We start from the raw sequence: 27,729 nt of genomic DNA on the forward strand, positions 1-27,729 counted from the left end.
ATCGATTACGGATTGCTGCGGTATAAGTGGAAAATGGCATTTTTCTTGCCGCATCACACACAAACTCACACACCCACCCACGCATGTGCACACACACAGACACACACACACACACACACACACACACACACTCATTACTTCAATAAATAAGAAAGAAAAAAAGGAAGCAGGAGTTTATTTTAAACAAATGAAATTATTGATATGTAAAAGCTTTCTGGTAAAAACGTTTATTTTAAGGTTTGTTTGTTTCTATTTTTCTTTCTTTGCTTGTTTGTTTGTATGTTTGTTTGTATGTTTTTCTGAAAGGAGTCCACTAACAGGGGGTTTTCTGCCATCAGAAAGTGTTCCAAACGGAATTTCCGGAAACTTTCCGGAACACTTTGAGTGTTTGAGCTTTAAATTAATTTTTTCAAATTATGTGTGAATTAAAAGTGTGATATTTATCACTACATTGTTGCAAATTGTTGTGTTTAAAGTCAACATCCATTTAATACCAACATGAGCCCAATCATCTCCCTCTGCACATGCCTTTCTGCAATGTGGAAGGTCATCAGGACCAGCAAGGCCTTCTCCGCTGGCCTAATCTTTATCACAATCACAGACTTACGTTTTATTATATTTTTGCTCATGGATATGTATTACATTATTACCAATAGTCTTTTTTCTTTATTTCATACATTTCCTCTCGGGTGTGCTTCTTTATCCAGGTGTAATTTTATGTTAGAGCTTCTATCCAATCAGATTTCAGCCTTTAGATCATGTTTTGTTCAAAGAAAACTGTCTTAATGGAGAAATGAGCACTGCGGAGATCCTGCAGCTTTAACCAATCAGATTTGGCCTTGCTCACTACAGGGACCTCTAGCAGGCACCTAATAACCTCAGCATTTTCACATTCTGTTATTGGATGGTCAGAGAGTGCACTAGTCAGCTCGCAAACCAAATATGTAGCAAACTGCACAAGCTCAAACCTATTCTTGTGGATTTTATAATTGTCTTTTGTTCCACAACAGCTGACAGAGGAGAAGAAATGGATTTGGTGGCAGATACATGTACATTTACAGAATGGACTCTTTTCAAGAGAAACTGGACATTTTAGTTAATGTCAACAGTCTGCTACACTGACTCAGGACTACAGTTTGCTTCTGATCATCATCACTGTACAGCTGATCAACATTGTATATCTGCAATAAATGGACATTCGGTGCAACCCAGATAAGGATGGGTTCCCTCATGAGTCTGGTTCCTCTTAAGGTTTCTTCCTTATGCCACCCCGGGGAGTTTTTCCTCCACCACAGTCGCCACCGGCTCGCTCATCAGGGACGAACTTACTTATAAAGAACATATTCACTTTTAATCACCACATTATCTGTGTAAAGCTGCTTTGAGACAATGTTCATTGTTAAAAGCGCTATACAAATAAAAATGAATTGAATAGAATTGAACTGTGAGAAAAGGTCGGCCAAAACAGTTCAAAACAGTTGTCAAGCTTTTTTATAAACTGTATATATTTTTTCTGTGTTTTCTTTCTTGTAGAATTTGCACAAAAACACACATTTTGCTTTCATTTCTAAGCCAGAGGAAATGCGAAACAAAATAAAATGCAGGGGAAGTGCACGGTCATTTTATGAGGTTAAGGTTAATGTATAGTGCTGTGGCTCCAGTGAAAGGAGACAGGTTGAATTGTGTTTCTTTGGGTTACTTGCTTTAGTAACGACATTTATTCTTACTATATGAGATTCCTGTGTGTGATGCAGCGCTCTGTTATACTGCATTTCTTAATAATAATAATTGTTTCTATAGTCTTGGTGTCATAATGATGGTATTTAGAGGTGAGCTGATTCAGGTAGGACAGCATTGAAGGCCTAAAGGTTGAATACTGTACATCACCTAAAATAACACTAAGTCCTTATTTTATGTCACGGGCTGCTTGGAGGATTCAGAGGAAGAATTTCCTTGTGTGATGTAGCAGACGGTTTCCTGTACATATGACCATAATCTTGAATAAAAATGTGTGACACAACGTTTATTAAACAATTAAAATATTGTAATTTTAATAGTGTTGTAATAGTTTCTTTTAACAAGTAAAAACTTGTTAGCACATTCATATGAATGAGTGTTTGTTAGCGTGGCAGCACTAGTGGGAGGTTTTCCGCCATGAGAAAGTCTTCATAGCATATGACATTCATTAAATATATATATATATTTTTTAAATGCTGATAAAGGAACAAGTGATTATAACCCTAACTATGTATGAATGAAAAGCATGACATTTAATACTAAATGAAAAATGAGTGCAAGTTATGGTTAAAGCTAACGATTAGCTATTTAGTTGTGCAACAGAATTCAAATATTTTAATTATAATTGTATTATAATGGTTTTATTTTACAAAAAATGTGAAACATTTATATAAATGTGTGTTTGTTAGTGTGACAGCACTAACAGGATGTTTTCTGCCATGAGAGTCTTCATAGCAGAGAATTTAGTATCTCTAAAACATACATATATTTTTTTTATTGATGATGACCAAGCGTGTTTAAACATAATTATGAATGTAAAAAAAAAGGGTGGAATTAATATAAAATGCAGACAAGGGCAATGTTTTGTGGTTAACGCTAACAATCAGCTGTTTAAATGCCAGACATGGCGTGTATTAATTAATTATTAGAATTATATTTGTATTGTAATAGTTTCTGTTAAAAACTTGAAAACATAGATATGATTTTTTTTTGGGAAGGAATTCAGTGACAGCAATAACAGGAGGCTTTCTGTCATGAGAAAGTATTAATAGGAGACATATATAACATTTATAAAAATCTTTCTTAAACACTCATGGACAAACGAGTGTTTATAAATGTAACTATGTATGAATGAAAAGTGTAACATTTAATGTCCAAATTGCTGTGGAATAAAATATTTCAGGAGCTGTTTAATTCAATGCTGTCACTAGGAACCAAGTACACAGATAAAACCACTTCCTAGCCGCAGTTGTTTCTCATAACAAACCCATACCAAAAAGATAATGACGTGTTGCTGTTGTGTTAGAGGGAAACAGTCATTCGTGCAGGGCTTTGATCCCAAACTCGAAAAGCGATCTTCTCATTGCTTATTTTCAACTCGTTCCATGTCCTGACATGCGCTTATAATTGTTTTAAACGTTATCAGTAGTATTAATTGAAGGCAATTTTTGGACAAAGTTGACGGTCCCAGGTCTGTTCCTTGAGGTAGAAACCTTGTACTTTAGAATCCTGATTCCTCTCATAGCCTTTTCTGAGGTAAAAAACTATAGGAAAGAAACTCAGATGTGCATTACAGGCGTAAATCTCTGACCTGTGGTCTCGAGAAGGAGATTTATATAGATTGAAGATTCAAAATGGATTGGAAAGTCACTGAGAAAATGTACAAGATCTGTCCGTTTGAAGGAACACAGGCTGAATTTCCATAAATTCCCAAATGTTGTAGTTCCCCCAAATTTCCCAGACAAAGGTAGCTTCCACGTTGCTTTTGCTACGTTATCCATGTTGCTGAATCAGCCTCGCCTTTGTTTACAGAGGACGATTCGAGCCTGGAGCCTGGTGGAAATACCCGAGCAAAACTGGAATCCTCCAGGCAAGAGACAGGAAGTTATGTAAGATTTCAACTGAAGACCAGAATGCCGGTGTGTTACAACTTGGAAGTGAAATGGACTATTATTATACCATGTTTTTAACCAAAACTAACTACAGTTAGGTCATTATGGAGGAAAAGTCTTTTTCTGTTTGACCTTTTCACAAAGTCCCTGAACAAGCGTGGACTTTTATTACTAGCATTTTGGTATTTTTGAAATGAATTACTGACTAACTTTGTTTTTTAAATCATTGATGAGAAAAAGATAAGATATAAACAGTTCTTCACTGATTCATCCTGACCCCCTACCTCTGGATGGAGTTCCTTCCTTAAAGACCAAGTGTCCATCACTGAACCTCAACAATGATAGAACTGTAATGAATGGGCATTCATGTTTGAGGATTAAGATGGGTTAATTGTTTAGTCTGGTTCCTCTCGAAGATTCTTCCTCATGCCATGTCAGGAGTTTTTCATCTATTTTCACATTTGCCAGAGGCTCTTATCCAGAGTGACTTACAATCATTTCGTTTATACAACTGAGAAGTTGAGGGTTAAAGGACTTGCTGAAGGGTCCAGCACAGGCAGCTTGGTGGTGCTAGGATTTGAACTCACGACCTTATTATCTGAAGTTCAACACTTTAACCGCTGCACTTACCTTTTTTTTTTTCAACTTATTAGAAACAAACTTGTACATTCCAACTTTATACGCTCTTTATCACTGTAAAGCTGTTCTGCCTACCGTTAAAAGGGCTCTACAAATAAAACTTAATTCAATAATTAAATTTAAAACATATCTTTAAACAGACATATTTCAGTAAATCACAAAGTCGGGGTTTCTACACATTTTTCATTTCAAAATTTCATACTTTTCAAGACTCAAATATGCATTAAGTTACAATCTCTGATTTGTAAGAATCAAAATATCTGATGTTTTCCATGTGTTTAGTCGCACGGTCGGCACGCTGTACTGTCATGGAAACTGTTGCCTCACAACATAACAACCAATCACAGCTGTGCAGATCCAGTCTAGCGACGATCTTTTGGCAGTGATGAGAGTCTGCTCCCAACTCCACGAAAAAGCAGTTGGCCCTGTTCACACTAATACGCATTCTTTTGAAAACGCATATTTTTCTCGCCATTTTAGCCTTCCGTCCACACTAAAAAAGGCGTTTTCAGTTAACAAAAAAGGTAGCTTTTTGAAAACTCTCTCCAAAGTTGATACATTTGAAAACGCTGATTTTTAGTCATTGCTGCGACTTTATAAAGAGGCCGAAAGTAAATAAATGACAGGCGGAAATTACGTAGTTCAAAGCGTTTTTGCAGATGCAGTTCCAGCAATCAGCTATTGGTGCCAATTAATAAAAAGTCAAGTCAAGTTTATTTCTATAGCGCTTTATACAACAGACATTGTCTCAAAGAAGCTTTACAGAATTTAAGAGTTGAGGTGAACGATGTGTATTTATCCCTGATGAGCAGTTATGTGGCAAGGAAAAACTCCCTTAGATGGTATGAGGAAGAAACCTTGAGAGAAACCAAACTCAAAAGAGAAACCCATCCTCATTTGGGTGACATCAAGAGTATGATAAAAAAAATCATTACACCAATACAGAACACTGGAGAGTGAGAACTACAGTCTTATACTGTCATTTCAGATTATGGAACTGGGAGATACCATTTGCCATCATCATAGATCCAACACCAGCTTCTCCATGCCAGAGCTTTTAAACATTCAAAGAGGTCCAATGTCTAAACTCTACATGAAGAGGTATCCAAATGGCGCTAGTAAGTGTCTAGATGGAGACCAATGAATCGGTCGACCTCTAATTTAGAGCAAATCTGAAGAATATGTCCAAATTAAAATGTTTTTGCTTGACAATGCATATTTTTCTCTCCGTATTGGCCTTCTGTCCACACTGAGATGGCGTTTTTTGGAAACACAAAAACGTAGCTTTTTGAAAATGCTCTCCAAAGTATATCAATTCAAAAAACACCATTTTCGCGTTGCAATGTAGACTGTGAAAATGGAGGCTCTCGAAATGATGCGACATCTTAGGTTTTGCTCAAGTGCAGTACGTGAGCGCTTTCAGACGTTTCAGTGTGGATGAGCAACTTTTGGGAAACGGCTTTGGACGTGGACCGTTTTTAGATGAAAACACCCTTTTCAAATGTATCCACATTAGTCTAGACATAGATTTTGTTTTTAAAAAAAAATGTTTATTACAAATTCTTAATTTAAGATTTTAGAAAACCGAATAGGGAAATAGTAAGGGGAACACTATGGTTAGTTTTTTTTTTCCAATACTAATCCAGACAAATTCAATTACAAATTTTTACTTTTAAAATTCTAACCATACTTTTCCAAAATTAATAGGAACCCTGTAGAAAAAACCTGAAAACAAATTCAATTCACCAGCTGTATAATGAAAAACACATGTGGGATGAGGTCTTCGCTGCGATAATCACGAAAGCAAAACTGATATTTTTACGAGACATTATACGCTCCTTGATTTTATTCGTTTTGTCAAATACAGGAATAGTCCATGTACAGAAGAACTGTATTTTTGAGTGAAGAGCTGTACAGTATTTACACAAAGGCTTTTTTTTCTCCTCCAAAAGAAGCACAGTATTAGATTGTTCCAAAATAATACTCATAATACAGACAACGGACAAACAGTTAAAAATGAAAAAAAAAAAAAAAAAAAAGGATCCTATTTAAATATTACTAATACATAAAATTTTTTCCCTAGTGGGAATCGAATGCTATAATTAGCTCTTATTTTCATGTCCATCTTCTGAAGAATGCACTGAAATAATAATACGGCTTTGCGTAGCGGAAAGATATTTCATTTCTTTCTTATGCTCTTACAGACGAAAAAAAAAAAAAAAAAAGCGATGCCACCACGTGTGAGCGCCGACTCTTCACAAGCCTACAGGAAGACGGCTATGGATTCGACATGTTTGTTTTCTTTTCTTTTTTTTTTGCCGCCTGGCATCAGTTATGAAATGAATAATGAAGCATTGCTGCTTTATATTGTATGTGCAAGCTCCTGTTAGAAATGTCTTTATATAAATAATAGAAATGCACGTATAGCTCTCTTGGATCACTTGGTAAGTGTTTAGCTTTTTTTCCCCCCCCTTTCCCGCGGTCAGTTTTCCGGCACGGCACTCTTCACTCGTTTTTTTGTTTTTATATATATATAAAGCGCAACTGTCGCACGCCTTCGACTCTTGGAAAAAAAAAAAAAAAAGAAAATGCAGAATAAAAGTTTGCAGTCTTAAAAAATAATCTGTGTAAAATTGTAACAGACTTCCTCCTCATGATGTCTTGAAATTCCAAACGTTTGCCGTGTTTTTTTATCAACGATAAAACTTTGTACAGTATCCTACTTTCAGTCATATTCGGTTTCTCGTCAAAGGTCAGTTTCATTGTGGCAAAAGGGGGGGCCAACTACTCCGCCTTTCTGCCCTTGCCCCAATCTAAAAAAATTGGCCACATCTATATATGTTCTTCTTTTTCCCTAAAAAACGAAACAAAAACCCATGCTCTCAATGAAGCTCTGATTAGTTTGCTTGCCAAAAGCTACCTGCTGAGAGGAGCCTCTATTGCCTGGTCATGTATCACAATTGTCTTAAGAAACGCCTTGAGAAAAAAACAATAGGAGAGGACCGTGGGGGGTTAAAACAAATCCTTTGTCCCACAAGAGCCTCTGCTGCATCTTCAGGGCTTGTCCTTTGTCTGTCTTTGCTCCCCCCCCCCACTCCATCTTGAATGATTTCGTTAGGTCAGGCTTTGGCACTGTGGGTCATCAATTCTAAGAAGGCGTTGAAGAGTGTGTCCAGCCAGCTCTGATTGGCCATGCACTGCTGAACCACCTCCTCCTGCCCGGGATCTTCTGACGCCTGTTCTATAGTGTTGGTCTGAGAAAAAAAAGAAAAACAACAATAAATAAAGTTCCCGTGATTCCATGTTTGCGTTCGCTATCGAAATATTAGACAACGTGTGGGTGCAGTTACCTCTTTTTTGCAGATTAGAAAGGTGTGGTATTTGTAATGGTGCAAAGAATGGTAAAAGCTGTAAAGTCGACATGTCTCGGTCGGCAGCTTGATGTCCTGCGTGAGAAAAAAAGGGAAGAATGCTATTAAAAGTCAAGTTTTAAAAACAGCTAATTGATTTTCTCGTGTCCTATTACACTATGTTTTTGTAAACATAAAAATAAATAATAATTATAAAAAAATCGAAATAAACGAAATTCAGCTAGTCCCTGACTTATGATGGAGACCCCATCGTAACTTGAAAAATATCGTCGAGACATGGCCTAGCCTATCCAGGAGTCTTAAAGAATGGTGATCAGTATGAGGACGTTTACTGTGATATGTTATTAATTTTACAAAGTACAGGACAATATTTAGCACTGCAGAGCAATTTAAAGTACTGTAATATATAAATTATATATTTTATTATATATAATGTATTATATATAAATTATATAGTTTATATAGTAAAAACAAGCAGTAAGTGTGCTATGTTTTAGTGTCGAATCAAGAGCTTAAACTAGGCTTTGAAACACCAAAAACAAAAAATACTTGCTTTTGGGGACATTCTAAAACACTTAACGTGGTTTAATGGGAAAAGACGGTGTTCTTAAAAGACAAAACTCAGTCAAACACGTTAATACTAAATCATACTATGTACAGACAAGCAGATGAGTCCGGAATACGAAGGTAACACGTTTAATTACTGGTTAAGCGTTTTTTTTTTTATCCCTTGAAAAAGGTTAATGAAAAAAAGTATTTGTCTCTAGAAAGTATGCTTTATTAATAATGTGAGTGTGGTCTTTTAAAAACGCTGTCTGATCGCATTAAGCCACATTAAGCATTTTTCCCGTTAAGTGTTGTAGATTGTCCCCACTTTGGCACCAAGACAACTGAAATCTGTCAACTGACATCATCGTACATGGTGAGAGATGCGTACATCCTGACAGCTACATATACATATAGCTATTGTCAACTCGGGGACTACCTGTACCCCCCTGTACCCACTTCTATATTCGGGTCAACGAAACAACAACGCTGTGTGTGTGTGTGTGTGTGTGTGTGTGTGTGTGTGTGTGTGTGTTTGTCAGGTTTGTGCAGAAATCTGTGGCATGTCTTCTTTTTATATATTAATTTCAGGCCAGTTAAAAAAATGGATAAATAAACAAATAATGTAAAATATTACAGCAAAATGAAAATAAAAAAATAACATACATCATAAGACCGCTTCTTAAACAGAGGAAACGTGTGACAGTCAAAGGCCTTAGAAAAACTGTGGCAGAAATCAACCATTCAAAAATTTACCTGACAACATTTTCATGAAGCTGCGCAAAATATACCCAATTACATTCACACCTTTAACCAACGTACACAACTGATTAGTGGAGGGTTAAGGGCCCAGCTTGGCGGTGTTGGGAATTGAACTCAGGAGTCCAACATCTAAAACAGGGGTCTGCAACCACCAGGCCGTGGACTGCATTTAATACTTTGACCCTCGTGTTCTGTGGTTAGGGCTGTATAATCAATATTTTGTCCACGATAATATCGTGATTGTTGTTTTAACGGTTTGACGTAATCGAGTATATCGTGAAACCCCAACCGAAACACACCTACAGAGTGCATGCTTACGTTACGTGATGAAGCCTAGTAGGTTAGACTCGTGCACATTTCGAGTGTGTTCTTTCACCGCATTTAGGATGGTCACAGAAAATGTGTACATTTATATCACTTTATAGTTAATCAGTATCACATGAAAACTGACATTTTTCTCCAAAAATCTGCATAATTACAAATGTGATAATTATTTTATTCAACATTTCAATAAACAAGAAATAAATATTAAGAGACTGTAACGCCACATTGTTTTAAACACCACACTGCCTGTTTTAGATCGATTTCCCCAACAAAAACGATTCCGAACAAAGCCACAGTACTGCTTCGCATCTCTGAGCAATCGTTAGTGAGTCATTGTGATTGAACTGAATAATTTAAACAGGTGATTCATTCATTCGCAATGAATCACTTATTAACAGTGACTGTCGGTTTTAATTTCACAATTAAATTATTTTTTTTCAATAATCTCAAATATCAGTATTCAACATTTTATGTTTAAAATATTAAAACATTATTTATGCACTTGAAACTGCAAGTTAAGGCATGACATGCCGGGGTGGTTACTCAGTGGTTAAGGCTCTGTGTTTGGATTGGAAAGTCGGGGGTTCAAGCCCCGGCATTGCCAAGCTGTGGCCCTTGAGCAAGGCCCTTAATCCTCTGTGCGCCAGAGGCTCCTCATCATGGCTGCCTTTGCACTTTGACCCCAGCTTCTGAGCAAAATGGGATATGCAAAGAAAGAATTTCTCTGTGCTGTAATGTATATGTGACGAATAAAGGCATCAAACAGTGCAAATGCATCTAAACACCACTTCAGATGCAGCTTCTGATCAATTTTATTGATACTGGTTTCATTTACTTGTTAACAACCAAAATGTTGTTATTCTAATTGACTGATAAAATGTACGTATTTGACTAGAAAGATAGATTTATTAAGGTAAAATAAATGCCCATAAAAGGTGCAAATGAATTGAAACTTAATCTGTCACTGCTGTGAACTGACCACCACATAGAATATTAAGATGGTACTAAATTTTGAAAAGTCAGCACATCTTGTAATCATCATTATCGATAAAATAATAAAAAAAAAATATAGAGATATTTTTTTTTGGCAATATCGCACATCTTTTTTTTATTAAAAAAAGAAAAGAAAAAAACATTTCGTGTGTGCCAATTTCCCACAGTTCTTTGATTTGCAGCTGTTCTTTGAGTGCAACGATAAATTTAACTTGCACTGATTCTGCATTATTTTAAATTACATTTTCATATATATATATATATATATATATATATATATATATATATACAGTTTGGCACACACGTAAACCGCGAATTAATGTACTTTTTTTAACTTGACGATTTATCTTCATTATTTTTACGATCACAGTGGAATGAAAGAGTTCTTTTTGCTGTCGATATTGCTTTTTAAGTAATTTCATAACTACACAGAGCAGTCATGTGTTCACGTGTAGATCGGTCAACAACAACAGCTAGCAGATAAGCTTGAACTTGGAAAGCTTCCCGCATCATTCAAATCGCATGTATTGGAGCATTTCCTTGCTGTAACCTTTCTCGTAATAATGTAAAGAAAATGATAATCCCACCGAATTGCGTTCCATTATATGTGGCTGATTATGTTTTGGAAGAGAACAATTTGCACCGGATACTGAGGATATCTCATTTGTTTCTCGGCATCTTTTTTGGACTTACTGTGTTTTGTTCCAATACTTTTGCACACCACTGTGCATGTGTATGTTTGTATACGATTTGAACGTGAGTCAAAATCAGACATCGGACTGGGCTGGACCTTTCGCAGCACGTGTTGACTTTTAGTTTAGAACAAAGACGAAGCATGGACAAGAAGACGGGGTTGGAGAGTACCTGGGCCTCGAGCAGCAAATTTCTGTCCTGTTTTGTGTGGCAGAACAGTAACTGGATATTGGGTACATTAATCCATAGTGAATTATGAATGCTGATCTCTACCTGATACTTGTACTATGAAGCAAACCCAGTGCCTGCATGGGAACATGGAGCTCAGTAAAAAAGGCTCTGATCAAAAGGTCAGGGGTTCAAATCCCAGCATCGCCAGCTGCCACAGTTGGGACCCTTAAGCAAAAACCTTTACAATCCGTTGTCTAGCGGCGCTGTAACATGGTTGATCCTGCACTCTGACCCCAGCTTCCTAAGATCTTGGGATCTTTATTTGGCAGATGCCCTTATCCTTAGATTTATCTCATTCATACAACTGAGAAGCTATGGAGTTCGAGGCCTTGCTCAGGGGCCCAGGAGTGGCCTCATGAGAAGAATTCAGGTTTGCACCACATGTCACAGTACCTGTGATTTGGGGACACTCTTCTTGACCCGGTTCAGAGTTTTCCGGTTATAGCACTCCCCACCTAGTTTGACCCTCACGGCTCCCGAGTCCAAAGGCTCTGCTGTTATCTGAGGAAAGGTGTTTAGGGCCTCCTTCAGGGCAAGAGTGATAGAGGGAGAAAGGTTAGTGCACAGATGGCTAAATAATGTGAAAAGAATTTTGTAAAGTCACAGTGATACCTGATGTTGGGGGTTCATGTTGACTCGCTTTAAAAGCTTCCTCTTCTGCTCGCTAATAATGCTGTCGATCTTGCGCATCGGAGGCAGGTAGAGTTCATCTGGAGAAGGAGCAAAGGGTGATATTAAACTAGTTTAGACTGACACGGCAAAGCAATCTGTACTCTTAGAACCCTCGTACCCTCTGTGTCCTCCAAGGCCTGGATCATGTCCGGGTCCAGAGCGGTACTGACTAGCATCTCCACATAGCTCCGGTACATCTCACGCATGGATCGAGTATTGAGGCCTGCTCTGACAGAAACTGCAAAGACACACCAGGTTACAGTAACACACACACACATATATAGAGAAGTACTAAAGTGTTGGCGCTCACTCTCATCATCGCTGGCTGAAGAATCGGACTCGGATGAAGACGGCACTTCTTTCAGCCACTTTCTTCTTTTCTTCGGCGGGGGCTCGGCCTTTACTTTCGTGGGCTGCTGTTTTGCGGCCCGCTCCACCTTCCTGTCCACCCCTGTTGTCCTTTTGTCCTCCTTCTTTGCGTGTTCTGTTGCAGCTGCTCGTTTCTCCGCCTTATGGGGCGCCGGAGGTGGTGGCATTTTCTTCTCTTTGTCTTTCCTCTCTTCTCGCTCCTTCATTTTGGTCACCCTGTCTTGCTGCTTAATGTTGTTTTTCTCTCGGGCCTCACCACACTGCTCCTTCTCTTTCGCCTTTTCCCGATCTTTCTCTTTCTCATCTCTTGCAACGCGAGGCAATGTCTGGTTGTTAGGGGGCGGGGTCATCTTTGCGACTGGGTGAGACTGTGACTGGCGTCTGTACGGTCACAGGAGAAGGATTATTGAGGTGCAATACTAAAAGTAACTGAAAAATACATACTTCTTGATATGACGTCAGTGATATTTTAAGGAAATTGACGTACCTGAGTGTCACGGATGGCCTGTGCCAGGGTTTGCGAGAGCAAACTCTTACGTAGTCCTTCTTGTTCACATTCTCCAGGAATTTCACATAAAGTCGCTGGTACCGTTTTTTAGCGTCACCAAAGTAACCGAGATACTGGGAAGAGAATCGATCAACAAACAGCTCAAGTGAGATCAGCTATCAGGAGCATAACAGCTAATTACATATAATGTAAAAGTCTAATCCCGCACTCATCTAATGCACAGGTCTGATTTATTGGTTCTGACACTTTTACCAGCTTGATCATTTAAGTCTCACATTTGGAATCGACTTACATTGCTAGTCGCACAAAACTGCCTCTGCCCATCCTTAATTTCTGGTGCAAACTTCTGAAGCAGTGCTTTCTGTACACGCCAGATGGGTGGAGGCTCTCGACCCGTCTGCAGCGCCAGCTGGTTACAGAGAGTCAAAATCAGATCAATAGTACTCGTTAACGAACGCGTCAATACACAGACATCCAACTGTCTTAGTTGCTTAATAAAAAAATTATAATTTATACATTTCTCTTGTCATCCGCTGGCCAAAGTGAGCGTGAGATGCTTACATGCTGACAGCGTCCCAACATATCATACAAATATATATATACAGTGGAACCCACTTATCTCGACCTCGGTTAACTCGACAACCCTATTAAGTCGACGTGTTTGAAGTGGAACCGCCAAATTCTCGCTTTGTCTAAGCATTTTTTATCTTTTTTATGTCGCCGAACCCTGATATCTCGAGCACAAGGGGGGGGGGGGATTTAACGCCGGTTATCTCGGTGCAGCCGCAGAAGAACTCGCGAAAGTGGGGGAAAAATCAAACCTTACAGATGCTACAGGTGTTGTATTGTATACTGGTAAATCTCTGCTGTTAGTTAGTGCACATATGCCTTTTGTTGTTAAATGTTATGCGATGAACGGGAGGCGAAAGTAGAAGCACGGCGCTGAACAGCACACGGAGAACGGGATGAGCAGCAAAAGCATAGAATGAACACCGGCAGGATCGGGGGGGGGAATCCGCGATGCGCTTTGGGAAGAAAAGCGCAGTCGTTGAGAGAGTGCCGGTGGGAAGGCACGTACCGGGATACACATGAGCGATAACAACGACCGCCGTGAACCAACATATACCAACAATAACGGACGGTGAGAGTGTGGAAGTTTAAATAGGAGCTGGTGATGATGATAAACGAGCACCATATGTGCGCGATTGAAGCCGGGAGCTTCAGAGAAAGCGGCCGAGAAAGCACCTGCCGAAGGGGGCGTGGCAGGTGGATTCCTGACAGTAACAAACATGTATGTAAATTTTTATAGCATGCCTTCATCAAACAAATCGCGGCAACGCTGTTGTGTAAAAACCCCTCCAAAAACACGTGCATGCACTTTCTCATTTATTAACGCACATCATGTACATAAAGAAATTTCAAGCACGTTAACATATTGCCGCCATATTAATTTTCGTTTATCTCAATCATCGGTTATCTCAATGCTTTTTGGCGTCCCCCTAGGACATCGACATAACCGGGTTCCACTGTATATATATATATATATATATATATATATATATATATATATATATATATATATATATATATATATATATATATATATATAAAACACGTAAACGCAAATTCATTGTAACGCCACAAATTTTATTCACGCGCAAATAATGCAGTTCACATGTTTTTTTGAACATTTTTATTTACAAATATAAATAAATAAATATGTAAGAGGCAAAATTAAAACCTTCAACGCAACACACCTTTATTCACAACGTCCTTTCTTTACTCAGACATGAAAAAAATGTTTTGTAATCACTAAACATTTGTTTTACTGATGCGCCAAGTCTCAAATCAGGCACCAAAATCCGCCTTGACGCACACATCTGGCAATTAAAACCGTCCGTGTGGAAACAGAAAAAGTTCCGTTTTGTGTCCTGATGACTTACGTAATTTAATACACCATAATTACTTTAATCCATTTATTTTGTCTTCATGCTGCATGTTAAGTATGGTTTTAATAATAATAAACATATATTTGCATAAAGCATCCATATTTGTATATATATATATATATATATATATATATATATATATATATATATATATATATATATATATATGTATATATATATATATATATATATATATATATATATATATATATATATATATATATATATATATATATATATATACATATATATATATATATATATATATATATATATATATATATATATATATATATATATATATATATATATATATATATATATATCTTTATTTTATTTTATTTTTTATATATTATCTAACTCAACAGCAAGTGGTTAGAAACGAGCTTGTACTGGTTCCAAACAATTCCCCAATGCCCCAAAGTCAAAACTGGTTCCAAAATCCCATGTTTCCCTTCACTACCCTATATATACTGTATATGTAACAAGGGTGTAACATGTAACAGCACACGTATTTAAACCGAACCGTGTCAATGCATGGTTTTCTATTTGGTGCACATGTGTAGAGATTGCAAGCCTTCTTACTTGTGGAACTGAGTTAAAATCTAAGTTTCCTCACGGACACATTTAGTAGAACCGTTAAGTACAACATATCTTTAGAAAAATTTTATATTAAATGTAAAGCCCAAACAAATACATATTTATGTACACATCTGTATTACCCAAATGGGGTCTAACAAATGTAAACTATTTAATGAAATTTTTGCATTTAATTATTTATTAATATTTATTTTATTTTTATTTGTGCAATTTAACTGACTAACTAATGTAATCAATATAATAAAAATTGTATTGCAAATTTCGATTTATTGTATTGTATTTTTATATATTTTATTTAAAATGTTTTAATCGTTTTAAAAATGTAAACTGTCGATGTTCACAAACGTAAATAATATTAAACAACGTTAATTAAAAATGTTTTGCATTTCTTCTCCCAAACTGTACCGAAATTTAACTGAACTATGACTTAAAAACCCGAGGTATGTACCAAACTGTGACTTTTGTGTGTACCATAGATGGATGAATGTATGGATAGATAGATATATAAAATTGTTTTAGCGGAATGCAGTTGGTATGATGTACACTGTACCTTGAGAGTTTTGATGTCTTCTATCCGTACCACAAATTCATCTCTTTCCCTAAAGATACCCTCTCCCCCGCTTTCACTCTCGTCCTCGTCGGTCTCTCCTGTAATGGCAGCTCCGCTCTGTTTTTGCGCCAGGTGCAATGGCAGGATTTGGGGCGCTGGGGGTTCTTCTGGAGATGGAGGAGCCGGAGCGGGCTGCTGAGGTCGAAGGGGACTCAGGGGTGTGGGCGTCTCCAAGGGTGGAGGAGAGGCTACGAGTGGAGGGTGAGGAGGAGACAGAATGGGTAAGGAGGGGGCAGGAGGGCTGGCTGGAGGTGAAGACTGTTGAACTGGGGGTTTCTGTGGTGGAGACGGGTTGTACTCTAGGTCAGGAAGGGGTGAGGGAAGAGAGAGGGGAGGAAGAGGAGGTGGAGAGGGTGAAGACGAAGACCCAGGGGATGATGGAAAGAGGGGTGTAAGTGAATGAGGAGCTGCTGTTTGAGAAGCTTCTTTAGGTGAGTCTGCAATTTAAAAAAGGAATATTTACCTCAGTAGAGCCGCAAAATATAGGAACAATATAACAAATGACACAATTCTGCGCCCTCTTTACATACCTCCTACTTTCGGAACACTCAGCAACTCCATTTCTGGGACTTTCTCGTCTATTCGTTTGTCTTGCTCTTCTTCCTCGTCTTCATCCTCATCCTCGTCTTTCATTTTCTCCTCCTCGATCTCTTCGCCTTGCTCATCTCTGGATAATATGTCTGATTCCATGGACTGTGTATGTGAAGAAGACTGCGTATGCATAGGTGTTGGGGTCTGTGGGCTGAGAGAAGGTGGTGGGTGCGTTGGGGTCAGCGGTGTAGGAGGAAGTGGAGGAGGAGGTGGAGGGAGAGAAGGCGGCTGCATTGAAGGGGTGCTAGTTGTGGCGTGTCGTATAAAGCAGAGATGGCCGAGGAGATGCTCTTTTGGAGGTCTTGGTTTTTCCCCACCGAGTCTTCTTCATCTGAAGAGAACGACGGAAGCGTTTCCAGGTTCCTCTTCAGTTCCTCATCCAAACGCTTGCAGGGACTTGGGCATCCACCCAAAGACAGGCCTCCATCACCTTCACTGTCTCCATAACCAGATGATGTTGCAGGTGCTGGTGGAGGAGGTGGTTGAGGAGATATAGGATGTATTCCTCCACTTTTTCCTGGAGATGAATCGTCGTTCCCGGAGCTGCTTCCTGGCCTTTTCCGGATTTTAGGAAATCCAAAAAAGAAGCCACGAAACCAGTCTTCTCAGAATCTTTCTCTTCCATCTGAAAAACACCAAAATACACAAATTAAAGACGAGTAAACTAAGACTCATGGGTAAAAAAAAAAAAAAAAAAAAAAATGCCTTTCTCTCACATCTTGTGTCTTGGCTTTGTTCTTGTCGATAGGTCTGTTCATATCGGGCACTCCTGGTGTCCCTGGACTCAGACCCAAGGAAGGGGCAGAGCCCACAGAACCATCTGAGAGGGCTGGGTCAGTACCAGACAAAGAATCCGTGCGCAAGAGGGCGTCAGAAGATGACATGGTACCAATAGGAAGTTTGATCTATAAAACATAAGATTAGACATTCACCAGATGTACACATATTAATATTCCTTGTTATTAAATAAGTACTTAAAGGGTACATGGGGTAAATCCTCCTTCCCAACTTGCCTTGATAGGTTTGATTGGCTCTTGGTGCTGTTGCTGCTGTTGTGGCTGGTGATGCATTTGCTGTTGCTGCATGTGATACATCTGACTCTGATCTTTATTGTCCATCATCGAGTCATCTCGTCTCCCTCGGCCTCTGCCCCTGCCTCGACCTCTACCTCTCTCGGGAATATACCCCGTTCCGCATTCTCCCATCATGGCCCTGGAATGGTGGGGCTCTGGCAAAGGGCGTATGCGTGGGCGGCCACGAGGCCTCGGAGGACCTTCGCGTTTGGGCTTGGTGGGCTTCCTGCCTCTCTTTTTGGGTCCTTCGTGGGGAAGTAACTGTGGAGGTGGACCAAGAGAGGGATAACCAAAATCCAAGTTGTCCATTAGGGGACTCATCGTTCCACTGCCAGATTTCCGACAGCTGGAAACAAGGTCAGGAATCAGGTCAGGAAGTCTTCGGCTGTTTAGTCGAATGTCAGCTGGAACGTCAGCCTTATCTTCATCATCCTCAAACTCATACTCCTGTGCATAGCTCTTTTTTGGAAGAGAATTAGGATCAGGTCTTTCCTTTAACAAGTGAAAAGAACTGGACTTAGAAGCTTTTTGGGACGAGATGAGCAGAAAATTGGAGATGTAAGTCCTCCAGATCCGGAGCCAGAACCTCCGGAACTCACCATCTTGGCACCAGATCCTTCCCCAACATTCGCTCCACTTGCCATTACAAGACTTGCAGGCTGAGACTGTATCAGTCCAAGTTGTTCTGTATTGACTGTTGATGGAAGTTCGTGTGTCTTCAAGGAGTCGAGGTCAAGGTGCATGGTTCCATTATCGGATTCTGCAAGATCATGGCAGTACTGCCCATAATCTTGATCTCCTGGGTGGCCGAGCATGTCGTAGCTTGCGCCTGAATCATCTCCTCCACCTTCTGCAGTTGATTTGATGCCCTCCATACCTTCTTGACCTGTCTGGGATTGAGAAACTCCATCTTGTACCTGCCCTGTTCCACCAGAGCAGCTTGACTTGTACTCCTCTGGGCAGAACATGTCCTCCATACCAGGAAAGAACGAGCGTTCTTCGTCTGGAAGTAGAGAGTCCGGGAAACAGATCGATGTTAACGGGACAAACCTCTGGTTCTGATGGGACTGGTTTTGATTCATATTTGACTTCACTGCTGAGCCCCTCGAATCGAAGTGATGGTCTCCTTGATGCTGCTGGTCAAGCTGATTGGGAGGAAGCTGAGAGGAGTGAGACTGCTCTTGTTGCTGCACTGTCGCTGAAGCGGACTGAGAAGCGAGGTGGTGATGGCTCGGTTGGGTTTGATGCTGAGGGTGAGCATGGTGGTGGGAGTTCTGGTGTTGGGCTTGAGTTTGTTGCTGTGATTGGTGGTGGTGATGGGAAAGGTGATGCCCATGAGAAGGAGCAGACAAGCCCAAATCAGGCTCAGAAAGATATGACTGCAACTCAGAAGGATGATGTTGAGAAGGATGGTGAGATGAAAGTCTCGGCTGATCCTGCGATCTGTGTCTCTCAACACTTGCTCCAGTTCCAGCTCCAGAATTTCCTCTTCCTCCTTCGTTTACAGCCCGATCGTCGACCATGCCTCCTTCCTGACTTGAGGTTCGAGAGAGGGAGCGCTCCAGCATGTCCAGAGAAGACACTGTGGTGGATTTTGAATGGTTCTGGTCCTGCTGCTGAGAACTATGGCTATAGTGGCTGGCAGCTTCCAGAGCTTGGGTCTGTAGTTGAATCTGGAGTTGAGATGCTTGAGGCTGGGAATGGGTTTCTGCCGCTGTTACTCCACCTGCTGCTTCCATTAACGTTTGTTGGCTTGCAGTGTGTTGCTGTTGCTGGGTGTCAATTTTGTTGCGGGTCGTGTGGGAGAGAACCGACTGTAACAAATGCGGAGGATGGCGGGACTGGTCAGTTGGAGACTCCATCAAGGTTTGTGATTGCGTCTGATGCTGCTGCTGTTGCTGCTGTTGGTGTTGTTGCTGATGAGATTGGTGATGCCCCGATTGCTGTTGGTGGTGGTGCTGCTGCAGGTCGGGTGTCTTGCGTATGTAAGCCATATCGGCCGACTCTTGAGGCTTCTTCTGAAGATCCATATGCGGATGGGAGTGCAAGTGAGAATGTGTTGGTGTGTGTGGAGTGTGTTGATGGTGAGAAGAAGGGTGTTGTGCGATAGAATGCTGGGAATAAGGATCACCCCGGCCGTAATGGACCACAGAGCCCATTGAATCGTGGTGATGATGCGAATGCGAATGAGTTGGATCTGGGTTCCCTCGTCCTCCTCCATCTGTGACAGATCTGCTGTTCTTCTGTTGTTGATGTTTGTGTTGTTGTTGTTGTTGATGTTGCGTTTGGTGCTGATGCTGCTGCTGCTGCTGCTTTTTTAAAGACATTTCCAACTGACTGTCCAGACCTGCTCCATTCCCCGTTCCTGACACTGCAGCATTCGATGTAGCGCTGTGAGTTCGAATAACACTTTGAAGATGATACCGTTCCTCTGAGCTCTTGCCCATCTCGTAGGACAAACCCTTGCCTCCATCTTGGGTTGGAAGGACTGGTTGTTGTTGTTGTGTCGACTGTGAAGAATGATGGCTTTGAGGGGGATGATGATGGGGGGGTGCTTGAGGAGAAGGACTTTGCGCCTGAAGTAAATGCTGAATTAGGAAATCATCGTCATCGTCGTCTTGTTGCGGTCGAGACTCGGTCACACCAAGCAGGCTTGTATCAGACTTGGTTTTGGGAGGTGCGGAGGGATGGTACGACTGCGACCGAGGTCCTCTGGTGTCTGGGTAGCCTTGCGGAGAGGGTAAGAAAGACGGGGAGAGAACAGACGACAGGTATTTGTTGGATCCTGTTCCAACGGGTGACTGGGCAGGTCGTGATGGTGCAGGAGAATGCAGACCTGGGCGAATAATTCCAGAGTTGCCTGATGGAGATGGACTTGAATCGGGGATATGGTAAGACCCTCCACTACTGGCAACATTACTTCCACCTCCAGTACTCGTGCTTCCTCCATTGCTGCTTCCGCCAGCTGTTCCTCCTGAACGTACAAGCGCAGGAGAGTGTCCTGAGGCGCCATATCCCATTGAAGGGCTTCCAGCTCCTCCTAACGATGGAGGCAGTGAGCCATAACCTGAATCTGTCCCGTACACTGATTCTGCAGAAAACGACTGGCTTCCCAGATTTCCGTATCCTTTAGCTACTCCAGAAGTCCTAGCCGAAGGGAGATCATGTGGAGTTTGTGGGGAACTGAACCCTGCATATGACTGAGATAAGTGTGATGGGGGCTGGCTGGGAGAGAACGATTGTGGCTGCTGTTGGGGTGGGGTCTGGCCTGTCAGATTATTCGATGATTTAACTGGTGCTACTGGAGAGCCATAGCCTGAGAGACACGCTTTCGGAAGGCTCTGTTGAGAGGAGTTGGTACTCGGAGCAGGTTGGGAATGTGTTTGCGAAGGAGGCACAGACTGGGTCGGAGGCTGCTGCCGAGAGGATGCGGATGCAGACGTGGAGCTTGGAATAGAGTTTGACTGGCGCGCACTGGCAGACGCAGAGGAGGAAGAAGACGAAGAGGAGGACGATGAAGCAGAGGAAGCAGAAGGTGGCGTATGGGGAGTTCTGGAGGACGAACCAGAGCCGGAGGAAGAGTAGCCGCTACTGGAACTGCTTTTCGCCGCCTTCCCAGGCCCGCCAGTAGATGACGATGAGGAGGACCCATAAGATGGCTGTATAATGGGTCGGTACTGCTCAGTCCTGGGGGAAGGCTTGTGGTCGGAGGAGGGGCTGTGTTCTCCTAACGGACTGCACGAGAGACCAGCGTGACGTGGATGAGGGGCCTGCTGATACCCAGACACGCCGCAGCTGAGGTAATGCTGAAGGGGATGAGGTGTAGAAGAGGGAGCTTGTGCTGGTGAGGGACGCTGGTAGTGCTTAATGACGCTGTCTTGTCGTGGTATGGTCCGCTCTTGCGAGGCCGGCTGAGGTGGAGCTGGAGCAGGCGAGAACACTGATGCACTGTACAACTGTGAGGACTGGTCCTGAAGCTGCGAGGACAGCAGGTTAAACTGGTGGGACTGCAGATGGCGTGCAGAAGCCGAAGCTGCTGAGGACGCCTGAGCGGAAGTCACACCGCTACCGCCACTAGGATCATGGCTCCCACGGTAGGCTGCAGCAGCACCCTGAGATGACAACAAGCGATCGAAGCCCAGACTTGACTGCGAGGGTGTCTTAATGTGCAGCAGAGGATCGTGCGGAGACAGCAGGCCGTTTGAGGTGGGGCTGAACGTAGGAGTGTCCTGTAATGAGAGCGAGGGGGTCACCCCAGGGAAAGAGCGTCCGGAGAATGAAGCTGGGTGCTGGTAGGCTGATAAGGCAGATGATGATGGGAATGATCCAGAACCAGAAAGAGCACCAGAGATGAAAAGCTCTGCAGGTGCAGGTGTATGCATTGCTAAAAAAAAAAAAAAAAAAACACAAAATAAATTGAGTATTAAATAAACAAACAAATCAACAAAAAAAATTCCAGTCCTGGTGAGCACTAAATAATCAAAGAGTGGAACCGCAGCATATCCAGAAGGGATATGGTCATTTGTATGCCTTCAAAGTTGTTGCTATGGTAACCATGCGCTAGCCTCTGTGTCTAAACGTTCAGTAACGTGCATTATTTATATCTGTACGCTTGAACTTGGCACTCGTCGATCGTGTCAGAACTTACCGGTCTGCCAGGATGGAGTGCGAAACTGCGAGAGAAGAGAAGAAGCAGAAGGTGGTGGCTGTGGTCCTCTGGACTCCAGAGCTGAGATCAAGTTCATGACAGAAGGATCTGGGCCTGAAGGACTCGCATGGTGAAGCCCGGCGTCAAAAAGCCCCGATAGGCCTAGGGAATGGGATGGAAAGTTCAGATGCAGATACTTTGCATATAAATGCGAGACGTATAACTTTTTTGCACCGTAGGATTAAAAATTACTATACAAGGTCATGTGACTGCACAATTACAAATTTTCTGACAACATCACTGTTGCTGTCAGTAATTGGATGAGTCACAAAAAAAAAAAAAAAAACATGAGATTTTTATGCTTGTCACATGCACTTTTAAAGCACAGGGTTATCAATGATACAGCACTTCTGGAACACAGAGTATTAGGGGTTGTGCTCAAGGGCCCCAGCAGCTTGGTGGTGCTGGGATTTGAACTCATGAACTTCTGATCAGCAACCCAAAGCTTTAACCACTGAGCTATCACCTCCCACAAATAACAGAAAAAAAAGCCAATGCAACAACAAAAGTAGCTTGCACATGGCACTGTGAAACTGTAGTCTCACAAACCCATTACTATCCGTCCAGGCAACACGTGTATAATATAACAAGGTTCCTCTGAATGTTCCTGACTAAATAGTACTCATCGCACAACACATCACCACTCCTGCTTGCACATGGCAGCCCTATTCTGCTCCTTCTTCAGCCTCTGGCACTACCTATCTCTCTCTCTCTCTCTCTCTCTCTCTCTCTCTCTCTCTCTCTCTCGATATATATATATATATATATATATATATATATATATATATATATATATATATATATATCATATTCTTTCTATTATTGTTTTTATTTTATTACATTCATCTTGCGCTTCCCCTGTAATATTCTTAGCGTTTATTATCAGGTATCTTTTTTTTTTTTATTACATTGTTATATTGTATTGGTCTCTATTAATTATATTTACTCTTGCTTACATAAACCTCTCAGCTACCGTCAAAAGAAAAACAAAACTCTTATTTGATGTGTAATTTCCACTTAAAAGAATTAGTAAGCGTGAGGAAATTCACACACACCCAAAAAACAAAGCAACAGAAATTTCACTTTTAGTCAGCAGTCTAAGATGTTCGTTTATTTAGATGTTTGGAGGTGGCACTAGATTTTGGATTAGAAGGTTGTGAGCTAAAATCCCAGCACCACCACCTTAACCCTCAACTGCTCATCGTGAAGTCACTCGGGATAAGGGCGTCTGCCAAAAGGCATAAATGTAAATGTGAACATCTACCGACGTGTGCCAATATACGTTAATAATAATAATTTTAAAAAAATGTAACACCTGCGGCCCAGAGTCGGAAGTGGTAGACAAGTGGTTAAGTTGGCACAGACGGTCACAAGTTCAAATCCCAGCCCCACCATCAAGCTCCCACTGATAGGTCCTTGACCCTTACCGGCTCAGGAGAAGGGTCTCTGCCAAATGTCATAAATATTTAATGGCTGAATGTCCACTGACATGTGCCGATATACGTGAATAAAAAAACTTTTTGGACTTTTAATCAGAAGGTCGTTAGTTCAAATCCCAGCACCGCCAAACTGCCACTGCTGGGCCCTTGAGCAAGGCACCTTAATCCTCAACTGCTCAGTGGTATGAGGAGATCGTTGTAAGTTGCTCTGGATAAAGGATGCCACGAATCTGTTGCTGAAACTCAAACGGCGGTGCTCTTGTGTGTCCTGACTAGTCTTCTTTCCTCAATCATTATCCTGTTTATTACACCAGTTCACCCCCGAGACATTAATCAGATTCTCCACCTCTATGTCCTGCCTCCACCCTCACCACACCTGGCCATCAAGAGTAACCCCATTCTCCAAGGGTACTTACGATGCTCGACAAGTATAAATGCAATGTCACTCACCCAAGCTCCTCCCGGCCGCTCCCCACGCCCCGCCCTGTCCAGAGCTGCCGGGGTGGTGATTGGTTGCATAACCTTGTAGGGGATGAGGAGTGGCATAGGCTTGTCTGTGGAGGAGTTCAGACTCCGGATGGGAAGATCTGGAGCTCCCATACACTAAACTGCAGAGGGGGAAAAAAGTATGATATAATTTTGACATACATCTAAACAATTTGTTCTAATGTCATGCAATTTGTGCAACAATGTCCGATTCACTTCAATTTTAAACTTATAAAAGTATGCCCACACACAAACACACACACACACACACACATTTTCAAGTTTCACCCCTCGTTATTATTATGACCAAGGTTAATTATAACAAAGAATCTCGAATTGCATTATTATACTGTATAACTTACTGAAATACACTATATACACTATATATATATATATATATATATATATATATATATATATATATGTGTGTGTGTGTGTGTGTGTGTGTGTGTGTGTTAAACCTGCTCATTAACCACATTCACTCACAAAACTTATGTTATTAAGTTATTTTGCTTACATAATAATTGCAACAGATAGAAATACAGGTAATACAGATACTATTACTGTATATAGCTATATACAGCAAAAGTTTATGAACGCCTGCTTATTTCAGCTATATGTGCCATATCCTTGTATTTTTTCCTCCAATAGGAGGTCCGATCCAGTTCCAGAATCACAATAATGGACACCCAACATCCTTGAACCTTCAGGGTCGTAAAATCGGATTAATAACAGCAAAGTGGGGACATAATCAGTAACTGGGACATACCAATGTGGTGGGCATGTTCCCAAACTTTTGCACAGCGATTATCCATAATACTGAAAGCCAACGTGTCTCCGAAACAAATTTGTGGGCAAAAAAATTTTAAAAAGTGCATGTTTGCACACCAGATGATGCACAATCTCACAGGTTTCTGTCATGGGAACGCTGATCTCCAAAAGTGTTATTATTGTTCTATGACTATGCAACTTTCAGCCAGCAAACCAGGCACTTCATGCTGAGCAGATTCCTGTCTGAAACCCTGGCAATATTCATACATGACCTGAATAGAGCCTGGGAACAGGAACTCGTCCAATGCATTTGCATCAGCATTTCATTTATTATTATTATTTTTTGCACAGCATCCTCCTAAAGAAGGATCTCGTGTATCCCCAAACATGGCTGCATCCTGAATATTTGCATTCAATCGAATATCCTACGAGCAGATGGCCTAACACACACACACACACACACACACAGAGGAGCTAACACTGGAATGGAGGTTGATGGCTAGCAGCTTAGCAGCTTAGCATGTCCAAATCAGGATGATAATTAAAAAAAAAATTGGTTAGTTAATTTCGAGTTCTTTATGGAAATAAATGATATGCACACGGTTTTTAACACGTCGCGTGCGCACGATTCGTCCGGCACGAACAAAAGGCTCGTGCGATGCTCCTCTTGCAGGCCTATATGCGACAGCGGCCACCATGATGTTTGTTAGCAAAGGCTAACGTCAGCTGGATGGCTACACCGAGGCAGGACAGCTATGCTAGCTCGGATGCATTCTGGTTTAAATGTGATGAAACGGTGCTTGATTGCAATTAAAGGGAAACAATTATAATAATCATCATGCTTCAAGAAATATCATGTTTCATAATGCGGCTTGGTTCTCGTGCAGGTTCAACATTCTTTTCATGCATTTCCATGCACGGTGCATCACCAATGCATTGCATTGCTTTGCACAACCCCCCACACACACACACACACACACACACACACACACACACACACACATTTCGATCACTCATGAATCCAGGAGGACCAGACCCCCCCTAATCTTTTTTCTCCTCTCACCCCTATTCCTCCTCCATCAAATATATACATATATACATTTATATGCATTATTCTATTCTCATCCCCATACTAACACAATACCACCCCACCACCCCACCCCGTGCACAACACTAAACACCGGGCGGCTTGTGACATCCCACGCAAACGCGTCGTCAGACACAGCGCCGAGTTCATTATCAAGACCGATCACACACACACACACACACACACACCGACATTACGCTTGTAAATGCATGCATTATTATTATTATTATTATTATTATTATCATATACATATATATTTTGTTACCTCGCTTTCGCCGATCGCTCGTAGCTCCATCCGGCTCCTGCGCCCAAATCCCCGAATCCTGCACCGGGGTAATTCCTGTCCATTTCTGCCCCCCGGGGAAGAGGATGATGGGGCAGTACTACTAATAAATAACAGATATCTATGTAGAGATCCAGAAAGTGTTCGTGCAACGACGCGATCGCTGCTTAATGTGCCTTCATCATTCTACCTTGATAGGAGAGGAGAGGAGGGAAAAATAGCATATTGAGAGAGAGACAGAGAGAGAGAGAGAGAGAGAGAGAGAAATGGAGGGGAGGAGAGTGAGAGTGCGTGATACAGGGGGGTGTTCACCAAACCACCTCCAAAAAAATAAAAGAGAGGAAAAAAAAGAGAAAAAAAAAGCAAACCACACTCACTCACGCGCGCGCGCGCGCACGCACCTCACTTCCTTTTCGGTTTCAAAATCAGCCTAATTAATGCCTCCCCCCCCTCAACACACACACACACACACACACACACACACACACACACGACAAGCCGAAGTAACGCAAAAAAAAGAAAGAATGAGAAATTAAAGAAGGACAGTCGGTTTACCGGATTGTAGACGCAGGGATGATGCACGCGGGTGACCGTACACGTCCTTTCGGTTGTCTTCTTCTCCTCCCCCTTTTCACCCCTTTCGTTCGGGTTATTGGAATAAAAAAAGGGAGAGAAGAAAGAAATAAAAGAGAAAAATGGAGGCGCACACCGACGTCCGCGGTGCGCGCGCGCTACATTTCGTTTCACCCCCTCCTCCTCCGCCCCCGTTAATTATAATAATAATGATTATTATAATAATAATAATAATAATAGCAACGACGACACGAAGAATAGAAGGCGCGCGCGACGCGCATTTAGCTCGCGCTTTTCACGAGCAGGAAAAAAAAGAGAGGAGCGAAGAGAAAACGCGAGGCTCGTGAGCGGCGCGCGAGGCTAAAGCTAGCTCCCGTCGACGCAACATCCAAAAAAAAAAAATTAACACGGTTTCCTCCAAAAAAAACCCAAAAAGGCTCCTGCTCAGGCTCGTTTCGTTAAATAAATAAAATATACATATGCACGACAACAACAACAAAAAATGGCCGGTTTCGGTTTTCACGTCAATACCTCGGGCCTGCTTGGTTTAAAAAATGTTTTCATAATATTAGTCATTTTCCCCCCTTCGAAGACGCCATTTTTGAAGGCGGCCTTGCAGCTCGTCTCCCCCTACTCCTCCTCCATCCTCCTCCTCCTCCTTCCTACCCTCCCGCCCCTCGTGCGCTCGTGCTCCAAGTCGATGTGCCCTGCTTGTTGCATGCAACTCCCCCAAAAGCCCTTCCACAGAAAGAGCCGGGTATCAGTCAGCCCTAGGTCGATAGAGGAAGTGCAAAAACCACATGCAACACCTACCCTTCTGAG

General features: G+C 41.6%; 1 protein-coding gene across 1 annotated transcript; it reads right to left on the minus strand.

Annotated features, from left to right (window-relative positions):
* Window positions 1–6,083: 6,083 nt before the first annotated feature.
* prr12a (proline rich 12a) lies at window positions 6,084–27,729 on the minus strand. Its single transcript, XM_046853596.1, is given in 19 exon segments — window positions 6,084–7,522; window positions 7,619–7,714; window positions 11,582–11,713; window positions 11,801–11,898; window positions 11,979–12,098; window positions 12,171–12,610; window positions 12,717–12,850; window positions 13,030–13,146; window positions 15,837–16,333; window positions 16,427–16,730; window positions 16,733–17,043; window positions 17,046–17,112; window positions 17,204–17,392; window positions 17,501–18,081; window positions 18,084–21,944; window positions 22,209–22,370; window positions 24,158–24,315; window positions 26,317–26,524; window positions 26,890–27,729. Coding segments are annotated over 18 exon segments (7,485 nt in total). The 5' UTR covers window positions 26,400–26,524; window positions 26,890–27,729; the 3' UTR covers window positions 6,084–7,387.

The sequence above is a fragment of the Silurus meridionalis genome, chromosome 7 (assembly GCF_014805685.1).
Source record: "Silurus meridionalis isolate SWU-2019-XX chromosome 7, ASM1480568v1, whole genome shotgun sequence".
NCBI lineage: Eukaryota > Metazoa > Chordata > Actinopteri > Siluriformes > Siluridae > Silurus > Silurus meridionalis.